At 41.3% G+C, this 26,712-nt stretch overlaps 1 protein-coding gene across 1 annotated transcript in view; it reads right to left on the bottom strand.

Annotated features, from left to right (window-relative positions):
• The window catches only part of CWH43 (cell wall biogenesis 43 C-terminal homolog), a 49,121-nt gene that overhangs the window by 2,812 nt on the left and 19,597 nt on the right, over positions 1 to 26,712 (bottom strand). The window contains exons 9-15 of the mRNA XM_032397921.1: positions 26,368 to 26,447; positions 19,747 to 19,852; positions 18,548 to 18,683; positions 16,530 to 16,679; positions 11,239 to 11,383; positions 7,489 to 7,550; positions 243 to 398 (exon numbers count right to left, since the gene is read on the bottom strand). Of these exons, the coding sequence (XP_032253812.1) occupies positions 243 to 398; positions 7,489 to 7,550; positions 11,239 to 11,383; positions 16,530 to 16,679; positions 18,548 to 18,683; positions 19,747 to 19,852; positions 26,368 to 26,447 (835 nt within the window). The remainder of the gene's footprint in view (positions 1 to 242; positions 399 to 7,488; positions 7,551 to 11,238; positions 11,384 to 16,529; positions 16,680 to 18,547; positions 18,684 to 19,746; positions 19,853 to 26,367; positions 26,448 to 26,712) is intronic.

Raw genomic sequence — 26,712 nt, 5'->3', positions numbered from 1 at the left:
GGTGATGGTGATGAAGATGATGCCAATGTGATCTTTTTCACCTGACCCTGGGACCATAACGTGTTACTCTATCCCAGAAAGCAGGAACCATAACTTCAATCCAGGCAGGATCTTATCATTTTTACCATGACCATCCTTACCTGAACAAACCTCTAGAACCATATTTAATTTGGAACTCATCGCAGGATAATATATTTAGGTCTGTAGAGGGGATGTGGTGCCTCATGAAGGAATGCACTCACCTAGGATTGAAATGAATTTCCTTTGGAACTTCCCTCTGGTCTGTGACCACTTTCTGGTTGTCTCTATAATTAATGGGGTCATCAGGGATCCTAAATTTGGCCACCTGAATTTCAGAGTCACTCAGTTCAGCGTGGGAGATTCTTGCATAACCCAGCCTATGGCAGAAATAGAAATGGGTTGTAAAGGTTTTATCACCGTACAGAAATCTGATGAGATCTAATAGATATCACCTGCATTATTAGGCCAATTTCCCATTTATAACTCTACTCTGTACATCACTAGAATTAGCTTGATTTATTACTCCAAATATTTATCAAAATATTGCTCTTATTATATAAATGAATAAGGAACATGCACACAGATTTAATCAACTAAACAAACACTAATGAATATTCTGGTCTCTACAAATCACCTATCACACAATTATGTTTTGCATCAAGAACAGGAGTTCTCCAGAATGACAGGAGGATATGCCTAAACTCTTTCTTACCTTTAAAAATTCAAATACCACACACATATTTTCATCCACATTTACAAGTCTAAAATAAAAGATATTGTATGTCTGAAAAAAAAATTACACATCCTGTTTTTGCTTAGAGCTTTCAGTTCTACAGGAAATCAAAGCATTTTATAGATGTTATCCAAATAGTTACAGTGAGGCCCAGATGGAAAAACGGGGGAACCATGGGCAACCAAGAATTCATTTTATTTATATTTTGCCTCTTCAAGAAAAAAAAACACTATCCACTTCATTCATTCGCTTTTCAGTGAACAAATATATATCAAGTCCCTACCACATGCAGGCATCATTCTCGATAGGAGGGATAAACAGTGAACAAAACAAAACCCTTGCCCTCGTGGAGCTTTGATTCTAGTTGGGGAGAACAAATTAAATATGTATGTAGGTATAAAATCTATCAGGTGGTGAAAAGTACCTAAGTACCCCGGAAGAATAAGAGTAGAGCGGACAGGAAATGCTAAGTGGCAGAGGTCGCTAGTTTACAGTAGATGCTCAGCATACCGCTCTGACAGAGTGACACTGGCAAAAAGATTGAATGAAGAAACAACCCAGACAGATGTTGGCAGAAGGGCGCTCTAGGGAAAGGGAGCAGCAAATGCAAATATCCCGAAGGAGAACGTGCTTGACTTTTTTGAGGGCCAGTGACTGGAGTGGAGTGCATAAGGGCAAACACAGTAGGAGATGAGTTTGCACGCATGTCGGGGATGGTGGATGATACAAAGCTTTCCGTGCAGACCCCTCTAAGGACTTCAGATCTTCTTCCGACAGTGAGATGGAAATCCAAGCGGTTCTGTGCAGAAATGCAATGGCGACTGTGTAGAGAACAGACTCCAGGGAAGGGAGACCAGTTAGGAGGCCACGGCAAGGATTTAGGTGACAGGCGGTGGGGGCTTGAGCCAGACAAGTAGTAGGAGAAACATTCAAAACAAAACCTGTAACTACATGCCAAATAGAGACAGAAACCCAGAGCTGGGGCACGTGGAGGCAGCAGGTCTGCCCACCATGAAGGGAAAGAGGAGAGCTGTGACAGCATCAGAATGGGGTGACAGGTGTCTGACAGGCTGAGCTATTTGTCTAAGCCCAGGTCCCAAATCTGTGCAGTTCCCTGTAATTTACGGTCACTGTCTCTAGTAAATCTAACTTTTGTTATTTATCAAATCTCTAAGATCAAAGTTATAACTCATTTCATAGACACTGCCTTCAAGGTCCTTCTAAAAGTCCTTGAAGATAAGGAACCAGACAATCCAAATTGTCTACTAAAACAAGGAATCTCTTATTGTCCAGTAAGGATTTATTAAGTGCTTATGAAGTGCACATCATTGAATTAGATGGTTGATATAAAGTTTATAGAATTGGTTTTATGGACAGAAACTGAAAAACAATAATCCCTAACTTCATTAAATTTGTTTTTTTATTTTAAATTCCAATTAGTTAACATACAGTGTAATATTAGTTTCAGGTGTACAATATAGTGATTCAACACTTTCATACATCACCTGGTGCTCATCACAAGTGCCCTCCTTAATCCCCATCACCTACTTCACCCATCCCCCCACCAACCTCCCCTCTGCTAACCATCAGTTTGTTCTCTATAGTTAAGAGTCTGTTTCTTGGTTTGCCTCCCTCTCTCTTTTTTTTCCCCTTTGCTCATTTGTTTTGTTTCTTAAATTCCACATATGAGTGAAATCATATAGTATTTGTCTTTCTCTGACTGACTTATTTTGCTTAGCATTATACTCTCTAGCTCCATCCATGGCATTGCAAATGGCAAGATTTTATTCTTTTTATGGCTGAATAATATTCCACTGTGTATATATACCATTTCCTCTTTATCCATTCATCTATTGATGGACACTTGGGCTGCTTCCATAATTTGGCTATTGTAAATAATGCTGCTATAAACATAGGAGTGCATGTATCCCTCTGAATTAGTGTTTTTGTATTTTGGGGGCAGATACCCAGTAGTACAATTCCTAGATCATATGGTAATTCTATTTTTAACTTTTTGAGGAACCTCCATACTGTTTTCCACAGTGGCTGCACCAGTTTGCATTCCCACCAACAGTGCAAGAGGGTCCCTTTTTCTCCATATCCTCGCCAACACTTATTATTCTTGTGTTTTTTATTTTAACCATTCTGCAGGTGTGAGGTGATCTCACTGTAGTTTTGATTTGCATTTCCCTGTTGATGACTGATAGTGAGCATCTTTTCATGTGTCTATTGGGCCATCTAGATGTCTTCTTTGGAGAAATATCTGTTCATTTCTTCTGCCCATTTTTAATTGGATTATTCATTTTTGGGGTGTTGAGTTTTATAAATTTTGGATACCCTTTATCAGATATGACATTTGCAAATATCTTCTGTATCTTCTCCCATGCTGTAAGTTGCCTTTTAGTTTCGTTGATTGTTTCCTTTGCTGTGCAGAAGCTTTTTATTTTGATGTAGTCCCAATAGTGTAGTTTTGCTTTTGTTTCCCTTGCCTCAGGAGACATATCTAGAAAGAAGTTGCTATGGCCAATCTCAAAGCAGTTACTGCCTTTCTCTTCTAGGATTTTCATGGTTTCCTGTCTCACATTTAGATCTTTCATCCATTTTGAATTTATTTTGTGCTTGTCTTTTGCATGTTGCTGTCCAGTTTTCCCAACACTATTTGTTGAAGAGACTGTCTTTTTCTATTGGATAGTCTTTCCTGCTTTGTCGAAGATTAGTTGACCATAGACTTGAGAGTCCATTTCTGGGCTCTCTGTGCTGTTCCATTGATCTATGTGACTGTTTTTGTGCCAGTACCATACTGTCTTGATTACTACAGCTTTATAATATAGCTTGAAGTCTGGAATTGTGATGCCTCCCACTTTGCTTTGCTTTTTCAAGATTGCTTTGACTCTTTGGGGTGTTTTGTGGTTTCATATAAATTTTGGGGTTTTTTTCTAGTTCTGCTACTTTTCCATCTGTTATAAACTAAATGTTTGTATCATCCCCCAAATTCATATGTCAAGCTATATACCCAGTGTAGCCATATTTGGAGATGGGATCTCCAAGGAAGTAATTAAGTTGAATGAGGTCATAAGGGTGGGACCCTGATTCAGTAAGACTAGTGTCCTTATAAGAAGAGACACCATACTGCAGCCACTCTGGAGAACAGTATGGATGTTCCTCAAAAAGTTGAAAATAGAGCTACCCTATAACCCAGCAATTGCACTACTGGGTATTTACCCCGAAGATACAAATGTAGTGATCTGAAGGGACACCTGCACCCCAATGTTTATAGCAGCAATGTCCACAATAGCCAAACTATGAAAAGAGCCCAGATGTCCATCAACAGATGAATGGATAAAGAAGAGGTGGTTTGTATACACAATGGAATACTACTCAGCCATCAAAAAAAGAAATCTTGCCATTTGCAACAACATGGATGGAACTAGAGGGTATTAGGCGAAGTGAAATAAGTCTATCAGAGAAAGACAATTATCATATGATCTCACTCGTATGTGGAATTTAAGAAACAAAACAAAGGATCATAGGGGAAGAGAGGAAAAAAGTAAAACCAGATGAAATCAGAGAGGAAGACAAACCATAAGAGACTCATAATTATAGGAAACAAACTGAGAGTTGCTGGAAGGGAGGGGGGTAGGGGGATGGGGTAACTGGGTGATGGACATTAAGGAGGGCATGTGATGTAATGAGCACTGGGTATTATTTAAGACTGATGAATCACTGACCTCTTCCTCTGAAACTAATAATACATTATATGTTAACTAACTGAATTTAAATAAAACATTTTTTTAAAATTTTATTTATTTATTTGACAGAGACAGAGACAGCAAGAGAGGGAACACAAGCAGGGGAGTGGGAGAAGGAGAAGCAGGCTTCCCGCGGAGCAGGGAGCCCGATGCGGGGCTGGATCCCAGGACCCTGGGATCATGACCTGAGCTGAAGGGCAGATGCTTAATGACTGAGCCACCCAGGCGCCCATAAATAAAACATTTTTTTAAAAAAGAAGAGACACCATACAGCGTATGTGCTTGAACACACTCTTTTTCTCTGTCTCTGTCTCCAGAACAGTGAGTAAATAAATTTCTGTTGTTTAAGCCACCCAGCCATATTTAGCATATATATGTAAATATTTATATATTAAAAATCTGCCACCCCACTCTTCCAGGGAGAGGTGATAAGGGTCTTGGGCCACAAGTATACAGAGCCAAATGATTAGCTATTATGGGCACTGGTACTATAAATATCACTGTTCCCTGGCAACTAACAATATTTACAACTTCATTTTATACCTACTTCAGTATATATCATAAACTGTTTTCTAGAAATTCTAATATCCTCATTAAAACAACCACTTTAATATGAATGAAAACAGAAACAGTGTTTTCAATCTGGTATCATATACTTTATAAACTAACACTTTAGCATCTCCCTCCCACCTTAACCCTTTGGAAACACCAAAATAATAATCAAGCTATCTGTCCTGCAGCCACGTGGGCATGTTCTGGGCCTTTTGGAGTTTCTGAATTATTAGTGTAACCAGAACTATCTTGGCATCTCAAAGGTCTCCTTGTCTCATCCCAGCAAGCATATGAACCCATGAACCCATGGATTTATTCAGGAACCAATAAGGGTCACCATTTATTAAGTCTTAATAAGAGTCCACAGAACCTGACGTGATCTTCTGCCTTCCTTCCCTGTCCATATACAACCCCTTACCTCTTCTACCACCCCCATCCCCCTACACACACCGTAGCCCAACCAGCCTCACTTTTCTTCAGACACATCTGCACTCCTGCCTTCAGGCTTTTGCATTAAGCTAGTCCCTGGAAGGGTCTTCTCTCGGCCACATGGACCACTCCTTCAAATCTTAGCTCCAGTGTCACCTTCTCAGTAAGACCCACCCAACCGGCTATTTACAATGGCACCCACCTCCATCTTCTGGATGCTCTTTAACCTGCTCAGTTGGTTTCCACCATACTCACCACCTCCTAAACTATGACACCATGGAATTATGGTCTTTCTTCCTTCTGCCAGGGTAAGGATCCGTCTCTGTTTTGTTTACTGCTTATACCCCTGGTGCCTGGCATACATTATGCTCCACGAATACTTGTTGAATGACAAGGTAAAGAAGAGTTGAACATCACAGTGTGCTTTCACTAGACTATGACTCATAACTGAACAAGCCATATCTCCAATGGGAGAGAAGTTGATCCTGTGATTCTCATCCCTAGAAGCCAACCATTTTCTCTCATAAATGGAGACCACAGATCTTAAAATATATGGCTACTTAGGGGTGATAAGTTCACCATCAACCCCTAACTTCAGGTAGCCAATGCTAAGACACCTCTGGGTGATGAACTAGCCTGTGTGGAGAAGGGTCAGGCCAGAGAGGCCCATTCCTAGAAGCCCACACAGAGTTTCAGCACTGTCCCGAGGAGGGTATTAGAGGCCTCAAGTCAGATATCCCCCAACAAATTGTGTACTCGCAGGAGGATTGCCGTGAGTTTCAGGGACTATCTCCAGCATGTTCCCTCCACTGAAGAACCCTATAAGAGGAGGGACCTGTGAATCAATCCACTGTCTACATGATCTGTCCCCACTTACCTCTCTCATGTCACCTCGCTTCCATCTCACTCTACTCCAGCCCTGCTGGCCCCTTCGCTCTTACCAACAAATACTAAGCATGTGCCACTCAAACTTTTGTACTTGCTCTTTCCCTTGCAGGCAGTGCTCTTCCCGGGGTATACGCAGGTGACCTCCCTCATTTCTTTCAGGCTGCTGCCGATCCTCTGGATCATAGCACAGCCACCCCCCCGCCCCGCACTCCCCATGCCCATCCTTCCTACCTGGCCTCATCCATCTTTCCATCACATCACCACCTGTCATTCTCTGTCTTATGTGCTTATTTTCTGTCTCCTCCCACAGGAATATAAGCTCTATGGTAGTCAAGGAATGTGTTTTTTTCCTGTTAGATCCCCACTGCTTAGAACAATGCCTGGCACATAATAGTTTTTTAATAATTACTTGTTGAATGAATGAATGAAAAAAATCATTGGTCCTTTTTTTGGTATTAAACTGCTTTAGCTTTATTTAAGGAAATAGGGCCTTCAAAACAGATTTACACAGTTACATATTTGAATTTTAAGATCCTTTAGATACATTATTTTGGAATGAATATATATATCCATATATACATATATTCACATTATATAAATTCACACACTAATAAATGCATATATTATATGGATATTATTCACTTTTTTATATCAGGGATTTTTAAAAATATAATTTACCTACAGATCTCACCACAATATAGTAGCGATTCCAACAAGTGAGTTAACCTACCCAAAATTACATGATTAGAACTTGGCAAAGCTGGAATTCAGCCCAGGGCTTTCTTACTCCATGATCCGTGTTTCCACCATGCCCTACAGTCCAAACTGGTGCCGTTCCTAACATGTGTTGACAGTTATGTGCTTATCATGCTTAATAACTTACACAGTATCCTTTTTATATAATTAAGCTTAATTTACTCTACCATTTATTCTTTCTTAAATCATTAGGCCATGCCTTGAAAAAAAAAAAAGTTCAACTGTGTAACTAGCCGAATCAATGTTTATAAAAAATAACAAAATTAATTGCTTCTATAAAGTTCTTCCTTCCAGGATAGACCCAAAAGATCACAGTAATAGTAGGTAATAAAACAGCAACAACCACAAACCTCTGCTCACCTGATCAGCCCTCGGTACATAATATATTCACACCATCTGTCTTGATCTGTGCTGTCAATATCCTAAATAAAGAACAGAGGAGAGAACGTTTAAAGCACAAAAAACAATGCTCTACTCTGAATTGCCAAGAAAATGTGTGAACGACAGTAATAAATATGCATTTTGTGCACGCTGTTTTCTCTGCCTCACTCCTAATGATCCGTTAAGGTCCAAATTATTTATTCATCCTACAGATACTTCTGGAGCACCTCCTAGGTGCCCATCTAGGCTCTGCACTGGATGCTGGGGGTGCAAAGGTGAAGGTGGGCGAAAGAGAGGGGCAGGCAGGCAAATCAGCAGCACAGGGGCCGGCTCCCTGTGGCTTTCCGGGTCTTTCACGCCCAGCAGAATTTACCGCATCCTCCTCGGTCATGCTATGCAGCACTTTGTACACACCAGCCACAGCCTTCTGTACAGTTGTTTATAGGTCTCAACGCTCCCTTTCCCGAGCAGAGGAACTCTTAATCACGTTGGCTCCCTGGTACTTAGCATGAAGCCTGGCATGCGGCAGGAGCTCAATCTGAGTTTGTTAAATTGAATCATTGGAAATAAACACATTTGGGGAGTAATCATGAGTCTTTTTGATGTTGAAAGCTTAAGACCAGTGTTATTTTTCATCAGAGAAGCAGAACATAAAACATTGTTTTTCTGTAATGTTCTGGGAAAACTCTAAATGTGGAGCTTTTATACTGAAGAAATTTCCATCTTCTTCTTTTTAAAGAATCCTATCAATAAAAAATATACCTGACTCTTGATCATTTCTCAATTTTACTATTAAAATTTAACTTAAAACAGGTTTTTAAATCACTAAAAGAAAACATAATTTATTATCTATTTTTAAATTTTTTCATAAGCTTAGTGGTGAACACATGGATGCTTGTTAATCTTTACTATGACTTACATCTCACACTCACATACACACATATACATGCCTTGGCATACATGGAAAAATGATAATACATTTTTTAAAATTAAATTTTAAAATGTTAATGATGAAAAAAGCAAATAAATTGAAAGAGTACTGTCTGGTTTGCCTTGGAAAGAAATAAAAATTTAGTCATTCAGCTGTATATACAGGGAATAATAAACTATGAATATGTTTAACCGTCACTTTTTTATTAGATTTTTAAAAGATGCTGTCAAATTTTAAGGCTGCAGAATTCAAATACTCATTTCTTAAAGAGAAAAATCTGTTCATCCAAGCATTTATGATTAAAACTCCTCTCTGCATTAATAAACTTCCTAATAGAAAAAGCTATTTAAGAATCCACTGCCAGTCTTGACACAGCTTCTGACCATGATAGTGGTAACCAACAGAGGATTAAATACCAAATAAAATTCCTCTTCCTTAACACCATCCACATCCCTCACACACACACGCACACGCACACACACACTGTAAGAATTCCTTCTCTTATTAGGATGCATTTTTTCCTTAGACTTGCCAAATACTGTCTTGTCTAATATTCTTTTGTACTTTAGAGACCGTGTTCTTAAACAATTATCTTACCTGATTTTATGCATACAGCCAGATACATATAACACATATACATAGCTACCACTCACCGAGTGCCTCGTGCATACAAGACTGAGGGCTCTGCAGACATTATCTTATATTTCATCCTCATAACCACCCTGTGATACAACAGATATGACTATCACCATTTTACAGATGCGGCCACTGAGGCCAGGAAATTTTAAATAACTTGCCCCAGGTCACACAGCTGGTAAATGCGGCCCCGGTTGGACTAGTGAGACCACATGGAGAGAGAGGCCCGGCCAACAACCAGCAGCAACTGATACAGCCTCTGTGACCCACACTCGCCAGGATTTCCTTTTGTTCTTCTAGCCTCTCCTTAATCTCCCTTCTGAGGTGATTCCCCTTGTCTTCCCTCACCATCACTCCCACGATAGCCACATTAAATGTAGCCTTATCAGGGGTTTTCTCTGACCTTCCTTTCGCAATTCTCTACCTTAGTGTCATCCACTTCCGTGGTTCCCATGATCACACAGACGGTGGCAGCAACTTAATCTGTATCTCTAGTCGTGACTGCCCTCCTCCATTCCAAAGCTGTAGAGCCAGCTGCCCGTTGGACGTCCCCATCGATACCCCACAGATGCCTCGACTCAGCCTAGAGCTAGACTCATTGTCATCTTAGCAAAACTCTTCTTCCTTCAGTGTCCTCTTTGATAACGTCGCCATCATAAACCCTCTGACGGAAGCTGAAATCAGGAGTCCGTCTTGACTTCACTTCCTGCCTCATCCATTGTCACCAAGATTCACTCATCTCCCCAATATCTGACTGCCTTCCTCCCCAAGTTGTAGTATTTTTAGCTGTGTGTATATCAAGATTTCACAGTGAAGTCCCGACCTTCTTTCTGTACATCCAGGTGTGGCCATGTGACTAAATTCCAGTCAATGAAATCTAAGTACCCGTGTTGGAGGTCTTTTTCCTGGCATCTGCCTTTAGAGATAACTTGCATATGCTCTTGGCCCCTTCTTTATCCCTTCCTCTGTCTTGCTAACTAGAGCATGGATGCTGCCATCGTGGACCATGGGGCAAACTTGGGAATGGAGGCTCTGTGAAGTGACGCCCAGGACAGAGGAGCACATTCCTGACACCATGGAGGGCACCAGTACTGGAGTACCTGCCCAGACCTTTACATAAAGGAATTCATTTCTCTCCTATGTAAGCCACAGTGGAAACCCTCATCACGCCATGCTCTTTCTCATCTGTTTTTCCAAGCACGTGGTAAAAGGGGTAAGGCTTTTTCTCCACAAATATCTCAAGACATGAAGTTGAGAACAAAAGGTAAAGGGCCAAGAAATCCACATAGGGCATAATGAAATAGTACAATTATATTTCTTCTTATCAGTTGATGCATTTAGCATTCCAATGCACATATGGCTCAAGGATTTGATTTTTGTGTGTCAGTTCCCCAGAGCATGATCATATCTGGGGACACTGACAAATTGAGGTTTTGCATCCGAACAGGTAAGGAGTAATTCCGTTAGTGAGGCCCTATATGGCTGGTCAGCCAGCCTCTCTGTATATTTCATTCTATCCTTTACTCTCAAACATCATAATTAAGTTGCATAAGGTAGCAGATTATATTTCCTAAACTTGGCTACAATAACTCACTTTCCATATGGTATTCTTATAATGTGACTTTGATACTCCTCCCATGGAGAGATGGGATTTCTGTTTCTCCCTCTTGAATGTGAGCAGGCTTCACACGCTAGCACAGGTCACACTATAACTCACAAGGCTAGGCCATACAAGGCAATACAACTTTCTCCTGGTTCTCTGTGGGACACACGCTGAGAACCCAGCCATCTGCAGGGAGGAAGCCCAAGTTAGCCCATGGAGAGAAACCAGGACCCTGCACCCAAAGCCCCAGCTGAGCTCCTGGTCAACAACCAGCACCAGCTGGCCACCTGGGAAGCATCTGCAAAGTGGATCCTCCAGTCCCCGGCTGAGCCACCCAGCTGTGTGAAGCAGAGATGAGCTATCCCCTCCCGGCCCTGTCCAAATTGCAGATCCAGGAGCCACTGACGGTTGCTGTTGTTTAAAGCCAGTATGTCTCTTGGTTTTCTACGCAGCAGTCTATAATCAAAATACATATTAAATTGTTGCACTGGGGTTTTTTTTAACATGAAGAAGAAACATTTTACTTAAGAAATCAGAAATCCTATTAAGATTATGTTACCTTCACATTGCCGTGTTCGGTGAGCTGTATATAATCTCTGGAACCAGGTGCTGACGTGATATATCCCAGGAATATCACTTGATCGGAGCTCCTTTTCAGTAGTTTTGAAACAGCAATTGCCTGAAGTTCCCTGTCAAGGTCATCTCTAAAATGTAAAAATGTACTTCTTTATTGTATTTGCAAGGCAATTTTTTAAAAAGTACTAGTACATACCTTCCTATGGTTCCCAAAGAATATCTTCACACAGTACACAAACCCCGAGTAATTCCTACTTGGATAAATAACTTAATGTTATGCAAATGAACAAGACAGAGACACAGTGCTTCGGCTGGGCAGGCTGACAAACTCTGGATTAAGAACATGATCTTTCCCCACAAATCAGCTGAAGTCAAGTTGATTTAAGTATCTATTCAAAAACAGTATTTGCTCAATTTTTCACCAGAAGAAATTGCATCAGTAATCTAAGACCTAACCACCGTATTACAGCTAAAGAATAGTAGGTAAAAAGTAATAATATAAAATAAAATAAAATTTAAAGAGAGCCAGAAATACTGGTAAGAGGGAAAATCCTAACGTTCACAGAGCACACCAGGCTTATGTAACCTACTCAGCTCCATCAACCGAACACTTCCTAAAAGCCTCCCTGTCTCTCCTGGTCAAAAGCTGGCTAAACATGATGCTTTTATTGGGCTAAGCATTGTAGGTGTGTAACAGATCATTAGGTAGGTACATCATGCTTTTGAGAGGTTTGCAGTCAGTTTGGGGAAAAACAGGGATATCACATTTGACATGATCCAGCCAGGAAAACTGAAACCACTCTAGGTGTTTTAAACAGGCTGAATTTAATACAGGAAATTGGTTACCTAGGTGATGGGAAGCAAAACAGGAATCAGTGAGGCAACCAGAATTTAGCAACAATGAGAAACCAGTAGCACTGGTCGGGCTAGAGGGGCAACAAGAGATGATATGCCCAGAGTCTGCACTCCCACCGCCCTGACTGGTGGGAGATGGTGCTGGGGCCACCTAAGGAGCAGTTAGAGCCACAGGAGGGACTCGGCTGCTGCCAGAGACAGCAGAGAAAGAAGAAAGAGAAAAAAAAGAGAGCGAGAGATCATGAGAAACACCTTGTCTTCTCTCTTCCTCCAGCGCTCCAGCCTTGCACTAAGGCCTTCCATGGGCTAAACCTATCCAGGAGCCAGAAAGCAGCAGACTCTGGGAAATGTGGTTCCCTGCAATGTTTAGCCAAGAGGGAGACAAGCCAGGAATGGATCCAACAGCAAACAGGCAGTAGAACTCACATAGGCATTTATAGAGACAGGTACCTAATAATGACTTAAGCAAAAACAAAACAAAACAAAAACCCAAAACAAAAAACAAACCATGACAAAGACAGAGATGACCAAGAACTGAACTGAGAAGATTGGAGAAACGTCACTGAGGTAGGATCTGAAGACAGAATTAAGCCTAGATAAGAATGTACAGACAGCTGAGTACTATTAAAAGATGTCTTAAGAAATAGAAGAGTGAAAGAATGACCATTTGTTAAACATCTTTGACACCGAATATTCACAATAACTGGAGAGGCAGGCATTAGCTCTATTTTTAAATGAGGCTAAGGACCATGCCTATGGTTATTTTCTAACTTCCATGTTCGGATCTGTTCTCAGCCCTTCTCTGTGTCCCGAGAGGCTCACGCATGCAGATTTCATCTCCTGGCTCTCTCTTTTCTGCTGATATCCGGTTAGGTTTCGCCAATTGGAGGCACCAGTAGGAGATAAAAAGGTGGGAGGAGAGAGAGGTTTGAGTATTTCCTCCCCAGTAGCTGCACTCTTTATGCTTCATGGCCCCTCTTCCCAACTACTGTAGTATCTCTTATCTGTTGTTTTGACCCTTCCGACATCTTGGTGAGCAGTTCCTCAACGGTCTGCAGTGAATTCTGTTCCTTCTGAAGCACACAACTGGGATTCAAATCTAGTCAAGAGAATTCCAAGGTCACTGTACCACAGATAGTGTTTTCATGCAAATATATTTTAGCAATATATTATTGGGGAAAAAAAATCTATGAATTTGGTTTCACATTTTCTCAGGAGATAAATTTCATCCAGTGATAATAATAAAAATAAATAGTATATTGGGGTGCCTGGCTGGCTCAGCTGGAGGAGCATGCAACTCTTGATCTCAGGGTCATGAGTTTGAGCCCCATGTTGGGTATAGAGATTAAATATTTTTTTAAAAAACAGTGTATGTATGAGTATCAAAAAAGGAGAGGAAAGAAGGGGGGGGAGGGAGTGAGAGAGAGAACAAATTTTATGTTTCCTTACCTGTTAGTATTTGATCAGCCCAATAACCCTATAATGTGGGCTGGAAAAAATAATTTTATCCAATTCAGAAACAAGAGGACTGGAACCCACTGAGGTTATCTTACAACAGGACCAAAATTATAACTACAGACTACAAGTTCTGCACTCTTTCTTCTTTGTATACTTATGATGTTATAAGGAAAAAAAAAAGTGGTGATTAACTGGTGACTCAGTTAATTGCAGAAAATAACATTAATTTTAGTTACAGTGTACACCTAAATGCTTCTAAGGAATGCTGCTATTTCCTATTTATTGGTGGTAAAGAGGTATTTGTGTAGTTGGTAATTTAAAAAATCTTGTTGAATCAGCTAATAATGTGCAGAAGCATTCCATAATTCACTCCTAATATGACTTCCTGTTTGCATGCCATAATCACTAGAAAACGAAGTCTCTCAATATTTATTCACACTAGGAATTTTTTATCTAGTATTGGAGAAAACAAAGGCAAATAGAAACATGTAATGATGGCTTCTCAAATTATTCAAAGGATGACCGTCTTCGTCACCTGCTTCAGGGAGGCTACGGCGTTCACCGAGCTATGACCGCACCTCGCTCTGTGCCTGGAACACGGCAGACGCTTGACCTGTGTTTGATGAATCGGTTCTTTTTTAAGCTGCCCGATTAACTGAGCACTTACGTACTCCTGTACTTTGCATGAGATACTATCTCATTTTTTTTAACTTCAATGTTTTAATATGAAATACAAGTACACAACATTGTACGAGTATATGTTGTACTACATGGAGATGGAATAATACATTTTTTATCAGAATCTGTATCACCCAGTGCTAGCCACTGGACCAATGGTACTATCTCATTTAAATCTCACAAGAACCCTATGACATCAGTAGGATCACTGCCCCTGATTTACAAATGAGAAAACTGAGGCCCGAGGCAATTAAATAACCTGGTGAAGGATACACCTTCAGTTAGGGTTCAGACCGACTGTGTGATTCCACGTGCTGGAATTCCATGCTTTTAGCCACCCAAATACACTGCTTCCCTCCCTGGAGTTACAGCACCTCAGTACGTGTTCGCTCGCATCGTTACTGCTGTTGTCACTGTATGTGTGTGTGTATGCACGTGTGCGTGCGCGCATGTGTGTGTGCACGTGTGCGCGCATGTGTCATTAATCCAGCGAATAAGTGAGAACATGTGAAAGGCATGGCGTTGATTAGAGAGCTTTAAATATGTGGTTGATAGAAAGTTAGAAAAGGTAATCCTTCCCTCCTCTTTTCCAAGCACATTCTGAGGGCTCTCTTTCGTCTCCTCTTCTCTTTCAAGTCTATTCTTTACATTTTGGAGGTTGGAAGGAGTTAAAGGGGACAGGGGGGAAAAAAGCAAAGGAAAAATGGGAAGGGGTATATTCAGCTGTTTCTTAGGTTAAGACCTTGCAACTTTAAACACAGAAGTGCCTGTTTTTTAAAAGCCAAACCCAGTGTAAGGTCAGGGGAATGGTTTTTTAATATCTGTACTTGCTACATGAAAATTATTGAGAGAAAAAGAGACATTTCTTTAAACAGCTTTTTAAAGCATTATGGACCATCAGCAAGTATCATCTGTCCTCTAAACACCCTTCTTATTTCTAAAGAGACAAGCAAGGGTCCAGTGAGCAAATGGTTCACATTATTACATTTGGATGGTTTGTTTATGTTACTAAGCTCTGACTTAGTTCAGAAGATATTCAAGTATGCCTTCACAGATCCACATAATGCTGTGAGAGAACCAGAAAATAAGGGCAGCAGACACACTCGTCTTGTTTAGGTGAAACTTACAGCACAGCAGTGTTGTTCTAATGTTCTGTATGTTACGTTAAAGCTTTGTGGCCTCTTGTCATTAATGTGGACAGAACCTATATGCCCTGTTTTATAGCACTTTATGTTAGTATTTTCCATTGTTATTACAGAATGTTTAGCCTGACAGAGTATAAATTATATACTTTTATCTTTACTTTTATGATATATAGTTGGTATTATTCATGATTTATTCAGGACGAAGTCACTGGTTGTAAATGTTATCCTTTGGGGATAAAAGTCATTCCCCATTCCTCATGTCCCCTTACAGAAGGACTTGCTTAGAAAACCATGTCTGGCCTCTCTCCCTCACCTTTTACTTTTTGGGAGGACTTTTCTAACTAGTTGGCAGAATGAACTGGGCAGGCTTGTCTCAAATCCTTCCTCTCTCTTCTCCTTGGAACCTGTTAGCTTGCAGACAGGGCATTTCTGGCATATTCTGTCTACCTAGGGGAGATTTTTGACGGGGCAGACTCTGCCCCTGCTGGTAGGTCTGCTGCTTTGGGGGAGTCAGTTTCCTGTATTGTTGCGGGGGATGTATCAGCAGATCCATGTGGACACACTTAAGCCATGTCGCCCACATAGGTTTATCAGAATTAAGAGATATTTTGATCTCCCTGCCAGATTCCCCTGCCTACCCATTAGTGGACTGTGAAAACACGAGGGCAAAGGGAATATCGTTTAGTACCCTCGAATCCCAACAGTAATAATCCTGTAGGAAAGGGAAATTTCCTTTTTCTGTAGTCTGGTTTAGCATGTGGTCCCAGGTATGAGCCATCTCTGAGCTGGGTCTGCCTAATGCCTCACTGCATGACCCTGTCCAACAAGTCATCTACCCTCTCTCAGTCTACAGTCTTTATCTGTAAAATGGGGCTATAATGGTCCTGTGTACAATAATGCACTTAGCACAGCACCTGCTCAGCCCCTGCTGGCTCACACGGCCCTCGTTGCTGCCCTGTACCATCACTAAGGACCGCCCGCATCTCAAAGGTTTCCATGCCTCATTCTTAAAACCAGCTACATAAGGAAAAATACTTTGGGAGAAAAAAAAAAAAAGGTCAAGGCATGGAAATCAAAGTAACGTACTAATCGTATTTCTTGGCATTCGGGTACTACTAGAAAGACCAAAGAAACGCACTCATGATTCCCAAAGTGTGTCACCACAAAATCCACCAGTTTGTCCGAGATGTTAACGGTCAGTGTGATGGCTGGTGCAATCTCGCCCTCTGGTGACGGAAGGAGGTGATGCTCTGATTTCACAATTGGGTATCGTGACAGAACCATAATCCTGCATTGGAATGAAAAGAAACACGTGCATCACCGTTGGTCCCACCATATCATGGAGACAGGACTAAACACAGGTGTTAAAAAGGGATGTGTCGCACTCCAAGCAAACCACTGAGGGCCATTCAGAGCACTAATGCGCAGTCGGCTTGATAGGGCAATAAGTCTCTGCTATTTAGCATGTCTCGCTGTGTCGCTAAGCACAACGCCATCAACTCTGTTTTAATAAATGCTATGGAGACATAAATAGGGCAGAATTAGTAATACACAAAATCCATCTTCCTTGCATTGTTACTCTGGCAACATATTTGCATAAACAATTCTAACATCAATCAGCCCATTTCAAAATGTTGGAAATGTCTTGCCAACAAGGACATGGAGTAACAATTCACAAAACTAGCAATTACGACTGTCCCATAAAGATATGAAAACATGTCCTACCTTACTCCAAGGCCAAGAGCTACATCTGAAAAGGATGAGCAGAGCTCAGACCTCAGCCAGCTCTCTTCCCCGGCTGCATGCACTCTCTCTCTGGCCCCCGATGGAGCCCCTCCAGCAGGAGCATCTCTACAGTGATGCTACCTGAATCTACATACATGTCCAGCTTGTCCTGTCCCACTTGGCCCTCCAGGCTTCACACAACTTTCTACTGGACGTCGCTTAACTAATCCAGAGGCGTCTCAAATTTAGCACAATCCAGCTGCTCTGCCTGGTCGGTCCCATCCCATTAAACAGCATCATCTCTATCAGGTATTCAGGTAAAAAACGTCGATGTTGCCCTTGTCCCTTCCCGGCCCCTGACACCTAAACCATCAGTAACTCCTGTCAGCTCTGTTCCAAAGTAGTTCCTGAATGTGCCTCCTTCTCTCCATGTCCACAGCTCCCACTGTCATAACTCACCTGTGCTGGTGCACCTACCTCATCACCTGTCTCCCTGCTCGCTCCCACCCTTTTCCCCAATAAGCTGTTCTAGGAGCAGCCAGAATGATCTTTTTAAAATGTAACTCAGGGGCGCCCAGGTGGCTCCGATGGTTGAGCATCTGTCTTCTGCTTGGGTTATGATCCCAGGGTCCTGGGATCAAGCCCTGCATCCCTGCTTGGCAGGGAGCCTGCTTCTCCCTCTCCTTCTACTGCTCCCCCTGCTTGTGCTCTCTCACTCTCTCTGTCAAATAAATAAATAAAATCGTATAAATAAATAAATAAATAAAATGTAAATCAGATCAGATGGCTCCCATCTAAAAACCAGCCAATGGTTCCCCATCAAAACTGAATTACTCAGTCCTCAGCATGGACTATGTGGCTCTCTAAGATCAGGGGCCTGCCCTTGACCTCATTTCTTACCAGCTCCCCCTCGGTCCCCACATTCAGGCCCACCAAGCCTGATCCTGCCTCGAGTCTTTACACTGGCACTTCCCTCCTCTTCCCAAGGCTAGATCCTGGGTCCTTTTCATCACGAGATCTTCACAGAGACCTTCCTGACCATCCCCCTGTCCCTCCTCCCCAGTCACTTTCCTCTTCTACATAGCGCTTACCACCACCTCAAATTCTTATTTATCTCCATGTGTGCATGGTTATTTTCTGTTTCTTCACACAAGGATGTAAACCCCATGCACACAGCATCAGGTCAGACATGCTTAGTGCTGTAACCTCAGCTCCTACACTGAACAGTTTATAATGCTGAAGAACAGAAAATATCCAGCAACAGGGACACCTTTCAAACAATCATGGAATATGCATATCTTCCACACTTCCTCATCCCCCCTTGGAAGCACCCTGGAACATACTCATAGGACTAAGGTATGACAACATCAACTTTCCACTCGAAGCCCATGCTGCCTGGTCTTCGGGGCTATGTTCCCAAGGTACACTCACCCCCAAGTGTGATCCCTCGTGCTCGGGCCAAAGTCGGTATAGAAACCCAACTTCTCCCCTAACCACATGGTTAAGTCATTGTTCCCAATATAGGGCTTAGAGGCATCACTCTCCAGAATTGTTATGAAATCTGCACCTATTCAGGAAAAAAAAAAAATGCACTCAGTGAGTAACCAAAGCTGTACAAAAACAATTAGCAAAACTTTATTCTAACTTAAACCCTTTGCCTTTCCTCATAAATCAAAAAAACAAAGTAATTTATGAGTCACTAAAATGAAGCCGATCAAACCTGAACTATAAAAGGAGTTTTCCCATGTTTAGAATGTAATTAAAACATGGGACACCTTGAAGAAATGCAGGAAAGGATAAAAGCATAATTTCTAAGTTTTCAAATATTTTTAACATCTTTCCCAAAATTTCAAATAAGCATAATGCCTTTCTCAAATATCCAACTGATGTTCAGAAATAATAGAGTGGTATGCAACAGCATTTTACTCCTGGGAAAACACCTCCATGGTACTGGCACAGAAGTGTCCTGGTTTTGTCAGACCCTGGCCAGAGGTGCCTCAGAGGCCTATAATCAGGATGAAGAGCCATGGAAATTTCTCAATGGCATTAGAATCATACAGACCCCCAGCAATTTCTCAGGAGACATGGTTATCATTAGGATTAACCAGAACAGTTTAGCTCTTTCCATATCTTGCTCCATGCTCCACGAAGTTGATCTAAGAACCAAATACCCACATCTTTGACAGGATGCTTCATACAAAGATGAACACCCGAGGGCCCAGAAACTTAAAAACTGGCCCTTAGGCTTTTGAGAGCAATCTGCTTCACAAATGAGCATCACTCTGACCCATTCTGCCTTTTAACCCAACTGCTTTCTGATCCCCAACGGTGGGTCCCCAAGCAACCGAAGCCACCAGCAGGAGTATCTCTAAAAGCAAAGGCATGACAAGAACTCCCTGCAGATACTCAGTATGAGGCTTTGTTCAGAATCAACTGAATTAATTGCTCTCAAAGACAGATATGGTTAGAGAAACTTAATCCTTCTGCAGCTGCCTACCCGAGTAAAGCCTTTTTAAGAGATTAGTTTATGACCCAGCAAACCCTCCTCCTATTACTTATGATCTTGTTCAAAATAAAAATAACAATAGTAGTTTCTTAAAACCTGGAACTAATTCCAGTAAAAGGCTTACCTGTTTGATTGAGTACTTGAGCCGATCTTTCTAGACTGGACCATCCTTCGTTGTCGTAGCCAAACCTAAAAGGCCAGATGGCGGCAGATACCTCTGTGGCTGGTGCCTGAGGAATAGTTTTAAGGGTAATTTCAGATGACTGTGAACAATGGCAGTTTTCTCCACCTCTCTACCAAAATTTGTATTTCAGCAAAAGAATTTTCTTCTTAAATTTGCCCACATTTAATTCATAAAAATAAGGAGCTCTTTGCTAGATGATATACTCATAATAAATCTTCTGTGAACTTCTATCTTAAGCTTGGAAGTTAGGAGGAATATTTGGAAAGTGAGTGAAGTGCTCATTTATAACGAGCATTGTTTATAATAGCAAAAAATTAGAAGCAACCTGGCTGTCGTTTCAATAGGAAAATAGGAAAATGGATGAATAAGTGGTGTCACATACATAAAATGGAATATTACACAGCCCTAATAAATGAGCTAAGGCTGCATATTTCCATATGGATGAATCTTATAAAGGTGATTTTAAATTTTAAAAAGTAAGTTGCAAAATGTATATGTCAGATGTCATTTAGGTGAAGTCAAAAACGTGGAAAAACAATATCCTCTGGGGCTATATCGCAGGTAGTAATAAGATAAAGAAATGTATGAAAATGATAAACACCATATTCTGGATAGAGGCACCCTTGCACAGGAGAGGAATGAGATCACAGAGGGATACAGAGAGTCCTTCAACAGATCTATAAAGCAGTCTGCTGCCTCTGAGTTATACATGTTGTTACTCCCCTACTGTCCGGGCAAGGCCAGCGCTCAGGAGCACAGCCCCCTCTCAGACTTCATCTTTTGGGTCCATGGGCTCAGTCAGACAATCACTGCCCAACCCTAACCATCCATCTCAATGAATACCTAACTGATCTATAACAGGGATCCTGAGAAAGAGTATGGCTAGATCAGAACAAATCCACCACCACAACTGGAAAAGCAACTTAGAGTGGACCATACAAGTTCAGATTGGGAGAAAGATAAGTAGCAACCTCTTTGTAATGGAGGGCCGCTACGTAACATAAACAGCTCAGTGTGCTAACCAGCCTGGTAAGCTGGACCTTTCATCCTTATACAGGAAGGATTATTCAGTGGAGTGAATATCATATAAAGAGAATGGAACCATCAACAGGGATTTCAAGAGGCATGATTATATTCATCAAGCTATCCCTTTTCACATAACTCTACAACTATAATTAACTCTGGATTTCATCACTCCAAAACCTGTTATTCTCTCATTCTTCCCCTGTCAATAAATGCCATCACCCTTGATCCAGTTGCTCAAGCCAAAGGCATAAAAGTCATTCTTGATTCCTTCCTTCTCCCCATCCAGCAACATCGAATCCATCAGCAAACCCTATCAACTCCACTTTCAGAATACCACTGACTTTGGAACAACATGGGAGTTAGGGGCGCTGTCCCCCTGCACAGTTGGAAATCCATGTCTAACTTTTGACTTCCCAAAACCTTAATTACTAATAGCCTACTGTTGATTGGAAGCCTTACCAATAACGTAACCGGTGATTAACACACATTTTGTACATTATATTATATACCGTATTCTTACAATAAAGTAAGCTAGAAAAAAGAAAGTGTTATTAAGAACATCATAAGGAAGGGAAAACACATTTACAGTCCTGTACTCTAGTTAATACTGTAAGTTTACATCATCTGTTTACGATACGAATCGTGTATCAGTACCTATATCTCTGTAGATGTTACATGTAGTACCAACAGCAGACATCAAACATGAAAAGATAATGTGAAAAAGAACTTCATATTTACTTGCAGCTGTAACAATTCATGCATTGATAATGAAGCAGCAGCAATATGTTTGTTTTACAGTGGCCTAGTTTAATCGATATGATGGCCTCACGGTAGCCTAGCCTATACACTGATGAATGAATCGTCATAAAATTTTTATGGCTTACAGTATTACAGTCATAAATATAATGCAGTATTGGAAACACTGTTACACTTAAAAAAAAAACTTCCCTGTAATGATAGACTGATACACAGTTTCTCCAATTATGAGAGAGAGAGGCATACTGTATAATTCTTTGAAAGTAGAGTTATAAAATAGTAAGAAAATGAAGATGTTATTACATTAAATACACTCACCTGATGCCTACATAAGGCTAGGCTGTCCACTTCCACATGAGTCTTGCACATGCTGTTCTATGCGATGAATATTAGGTGACAACGCCGATGATGACCCCAAACGTCTCATACAGTTCTTGTCACACAGGTAATAGATTTTCACACCAACACACACACATACACAACAGATTTATTAAGTGTACGGCATGATGGTTATTTACAATTCATGAAGAGGAAGTGGATCATCATAAAGGTCTTCATCCTCATTGTCTTCACGTCGAGTAGACTGAGTACGAGGAGGAAGAGAGGGTTGGTCTTGCTGTCTCCCGGGCGTGCCAGAAGTGGAAGAGGTGAAGGAGAGGTAGGCCCACGCAGTGTAACTCTCTGGATATATACTGTCATTTTTGTCTGACTTTCTTGCTTTTCCATTTCACCAAAAATGTGTCTATATGGCCCAGTCCTTCTTCCACCGTTTGCTTTAGGGTCAGCGCCCTTGTCATAGGAGGGTCCGTGTCGTAAAAGAAATTAAAAGCAGTCTTGCGTAATCAGCCCCCTTCTGCCGGACTGTCTCACGTCCGTCTGTTTTCTGGCACTTCTTCTGCGTCTTTCTCACCGCCTGGTACTGCTGCAGAAGCACTCACCTCCATCAGGTCGTCTCCCGTTCATTCCTCTGCTGTGCTGTCTGTTAGCTCTTGAATTTCTCCAAGACTCATACCTTAAAACCCTTCAGCCTCCACCATTTTTGCCATTACCCACAATCCCTTTCATGATTCCCTTGATTGGCTCTGTCATAAATCTGTGAAGTCACGTACAGCATCTGGACACAGTTTTCTCCAGCAGGAACGTATTGTCTTGAGCTTGATGGCTTTCATGGCTTGTGCTAAGCAATGGCATCTTCAGTGGTGTAATCCTTCCAGACTTCCATGCTGTCCTATCTGTCAGGGTTCTCCTCCACAGCACTGACAATTCCTTCTCAGAGTATTGTGGGTAATGGGCCTGAAAGGGCCATGTGACTCCCTGATCTAGAATCAGAGATGGGGGCGGGGGGAGGAGGGGTTGCAAGCAGACCACTTTGATGTCTTCCGTGCTGAACTCATGGGGTCCTGGGTGGCTGGGGCATTGTCTCCTATCAAAAGAACTATAAAAGGCCATCCTTACTGGCAAGGTACTTTCTGACTTCAGGGACAAAGCATCGATGGAACCAATCCAGAAGAAGGGTTCTCACTGCCCAGGCCTCCTTGTTGTACAGTCAAAAGACTGGTAGCTGGTGTTTACCTTTTCCCTTCAAGGCTCAGGGTGAGCAGCTTTATAGATAAAGAGAGTCCTCATCATAAGCCCAGCTGCATTTGCACAGAACAGTGGAGTTAGCACATCCCTTCCTGTCTTAAATCCTGGTGCTCGCTTCTTTTCCATACTAATAGATGTCCTTTGTGGCATTTTTTTTCCACAATAGGGTACGTTCACCTGCATTAAAAACCTGTTCAGGCAGATATCCTTTCGCCATGACTTCCTTCATGGTGTCTGGGGACTCGTCTGCTGCCCCCTGGTGGGCAGAAGCTGCTCCTCCTGTTATCTTGACCTTTTTTTAAGCCAAACCTTTCTAAAATTAAATTCTCCAGCTTTAGATCTTTCACCTTCCTTTTGCTTTGTTGTTATATAAGGATTTCACTTTTTCTCAAGTCATGTTGGTCTATAGGTGTGCCTTTCATACAGCAATCCTGCACCCGCACAAAAGGTGCCTTTTCAATATGATATAAAAAGGTATTTTGCAAAAAGTGCAGGGTTTTCATGCCTGTGGGTGTGGCTGCGGCTACAGCTTCACGAATTCCCTTTTCTTTTTTTACAGTGGTCCTTACACTGGCTTCATTTCTTTCAAGATGCTGGTGAATGGGGCTGCAGGCCCCAATCTATAGCATATTGGGCAATTCAACTTTTTCTTGTCATGATTGTTCTCTGCTCATTGGGAGCCCTTCTAGCATCACTAGTGGTGCTTTGTATGGGTCCCATGGTGTTATTCAAGGTCTATGGTATTATTTACAGTCAAAAATGCATGAGAACCACAAGAGATCACCTTTTTAAAAAAAAAAAATTATTTATTTAAGAGAGCAAGAGAGAGAGAGCGAGAGGGACAGAGCAGGGGGAGGAGCAGAGGGAGAGGGACAAGCCGACTCTGAGCTAAGCCGGACACGGGGCTCGATCCCGTGACCCCAAGATCATGACCTAAGCTGAAATCTAGAGTCAGACACTTAACTGCCTGAGCCATGGAGGTGCCAATCACTTTTTACTGTAATAAGAAATTTACTAGAGAGACGAACTGCTCACCTGGAGATCAGCATCACACAGCATTTGAAACTGATACAACACTTGCGCTCACTGCGATAGCAACAGGAGGTGACTAGGAAATAATTACAGAAGTACAGTATGTACCACACTTCATTTTATGCAGTTATGATTTAATACTGCATCTATATGTTTGTTTACATTTCTCTCCCCTACAAATGGTGCCATGTACGGTCTGGGTTTGTGTGTGCAAGTTTTGATACATTTTAACTTTTTATAATAAATTTGTGTATACTTTATTAGTAAATGACAAAATAGACTAGTATCTACATATATTTTATGCATTCACAACATACCTTTTTCTGAAATTTTCACTATTTCTAGGTAGTACGGTTTGCCTGCAAGTTTTTTCAAACTGTCGCAAATCTCCAAAAAATGTTCCGCCCATACTTACTGAAAAAAATCTGCATTGGCGCAGTTCAAATTCATGTTGTTCAAGGGTAAACTATATATTCTAAGTCTATCCACTTCTCTCCAACTCCACTACCTACCGCACCCATCCAAACGTCCACGGTCTTTCTCCTGGACAACTGAAAAAGCCTTCTAACTTCTCTCCCTACTTCTACTCTACAATCCATCCTTCACAGAGCAGCCAAACTGATACATATGTCATGTTTCTTCATGCTCCTGCTGGAAATACTCCAGTGGCTTCCACTGCAAGAAAAATCAAATGAGGATGCCTCACTGTGCTCTGTGAGGCCCTCTATGATAGGACCCTCCCCAGCCTCCCCGTCCCCATCTTCTACCACTCTTCCCCTTACTCACCAAATTTCAGCCACACCAGCCACCCCGGTGGGCCTCAAACACACCACACTCATTTCCCCTCAGCCCTGTACACGCATGCCCTCTGCCCGAATCCTCTACCCCTAGCTCTGTGAGTAACTGGCTTCATTTTAGCTTTCAAGTCTCAACTCAAATCTCATCACGTCCTCAGAGCAGCCTTCTCTAACCACCCAGACCCCGTTACTCTCTACTTCATAATCCTATTTGCTTCTGAGCAGCCTGATCTAAAGCGATGGTTTTATTTGTTCCTCTGAATACCATCTTTCTCCCCTACTAGAATGTAAACTCCATGAGAGCAAGGGTCTTGTCCAACTTGTTTACCTTTATACCCCTGGAACCAGGCACACAAGAGACATTCAGTAAGCATTTATCAAATGAATGAATGAATTAAAAAAACAGGTATTAAATCCAACTGCAATTACTCCTTTTGAAAAGAGTCCCTGGCTGACATTAGGTGTCTTCTTCTGACCGACGTTATGTTGCAGTAACAACAACTAACAATTAAAGGACAAAAGAGAGAGACCATATAGTGAATTATTTACTTATTAAGGAATAGTTACAAAAAAAGGAAAAAAAAGGAACCGCTACTGAGTTCTGAATATGTGCCAAACACTTTGTGAGATGCTGGAATTACAAAGGTAAATAAGAGAAGCATGGTCTCTGTCCTCAGCATAGCTTTTTATTTATATGGAAAAAAAAATCTGCCTGGTAATACAGAATACTAAAATTCAAAGTTAACCCTCAAATTCTGCTTTAGCCAAAACTGTAACTCTAACTGCATTATGAATCACATCAAACTTCACCAGAGCAGAGAGAAAGCACAACACTGCAACTTACTCTTTCTTCTGCCCATCTATCTAGAAGAGAAAGGGACAGTAAAATATTTAAAACCGTAGACAGCAAGAGAGAAAGGGAAGACAGGAAAACTTCCATGACCCAGCAATACATAAGCTACCCAAAATCTTCAAATTCAAGAATTATCTATAAGATCATTTGTAAATCAAACTCTTATATTGTTGCCTTCGGCAGTATCTGCCAAACAGTACAAAAAAGCCCATTATAAAATAGTTCTTTATTTCATAGTTTAGATATGTTAAATCATGGAATGGAAAATATAACTTCATACAACAAAATTATGAGCATCTTGCCTTTAATAAATGGGTCTATCCCAAGAACCCAACTTCATGAAATAATTCTATCATGTTATCAGCCTATGACCTAAGGCTTCAAGAGATGGTTTACAGGGCCCTGAAGTCATAAGATGCAGATCTACAGTTCAAACATAATGAAAAGTGTACAAATAGATGCATATGCATACATACCATATAAAATTCTGTATCAGAAGTTTTCCTTACTTACCCCTTTGCCCAATTTCCTCTCATAGGTTTTATGCCGTACTCCTAATCCCAATAGCCCCACACCAACAAGCAGCCACAAAACTAAACAGAAAGAAGAAATAATTGTTTAAAAGAAACTAAGTTTGTCTTTTTAAAAATAATTTTTTTTGCAAATAATGCTGTAATAAACATAGGGGTGCATAGATCTTTTCAAATTCATGTTTTCATTTTCTTTGGGTAAATACCCAGAAGAGGAATTACTGGATCACATGGTAGTTCTATTTTTAGCTTTTTGAAGAACCCCCATAGTGTTTTCCATAGTGGCTGCACCAGCTTGCATAGGTGAATGGATAAAGAAGATGTGGTT

Source organism: Phoca vitulina, unplaced genomic scaffold (genome assembly GCF_004348235.1).
Source record: "Phoca vitulina isolate PV1807 unplaced genomic scaffold, GSC_HSeal_1.0 scaffold3, whole genome shotgun sequence".
NCBI lineage: Eukaryota > Metazoa > Chordata > Mammalia > Carnivora > Phocidae > Phoca > Phoca vitulina.
Note: the sequence above shows the minus strand (reverse complement) of the source record. Positions and strands in the feature narration are given on the sequence as shown.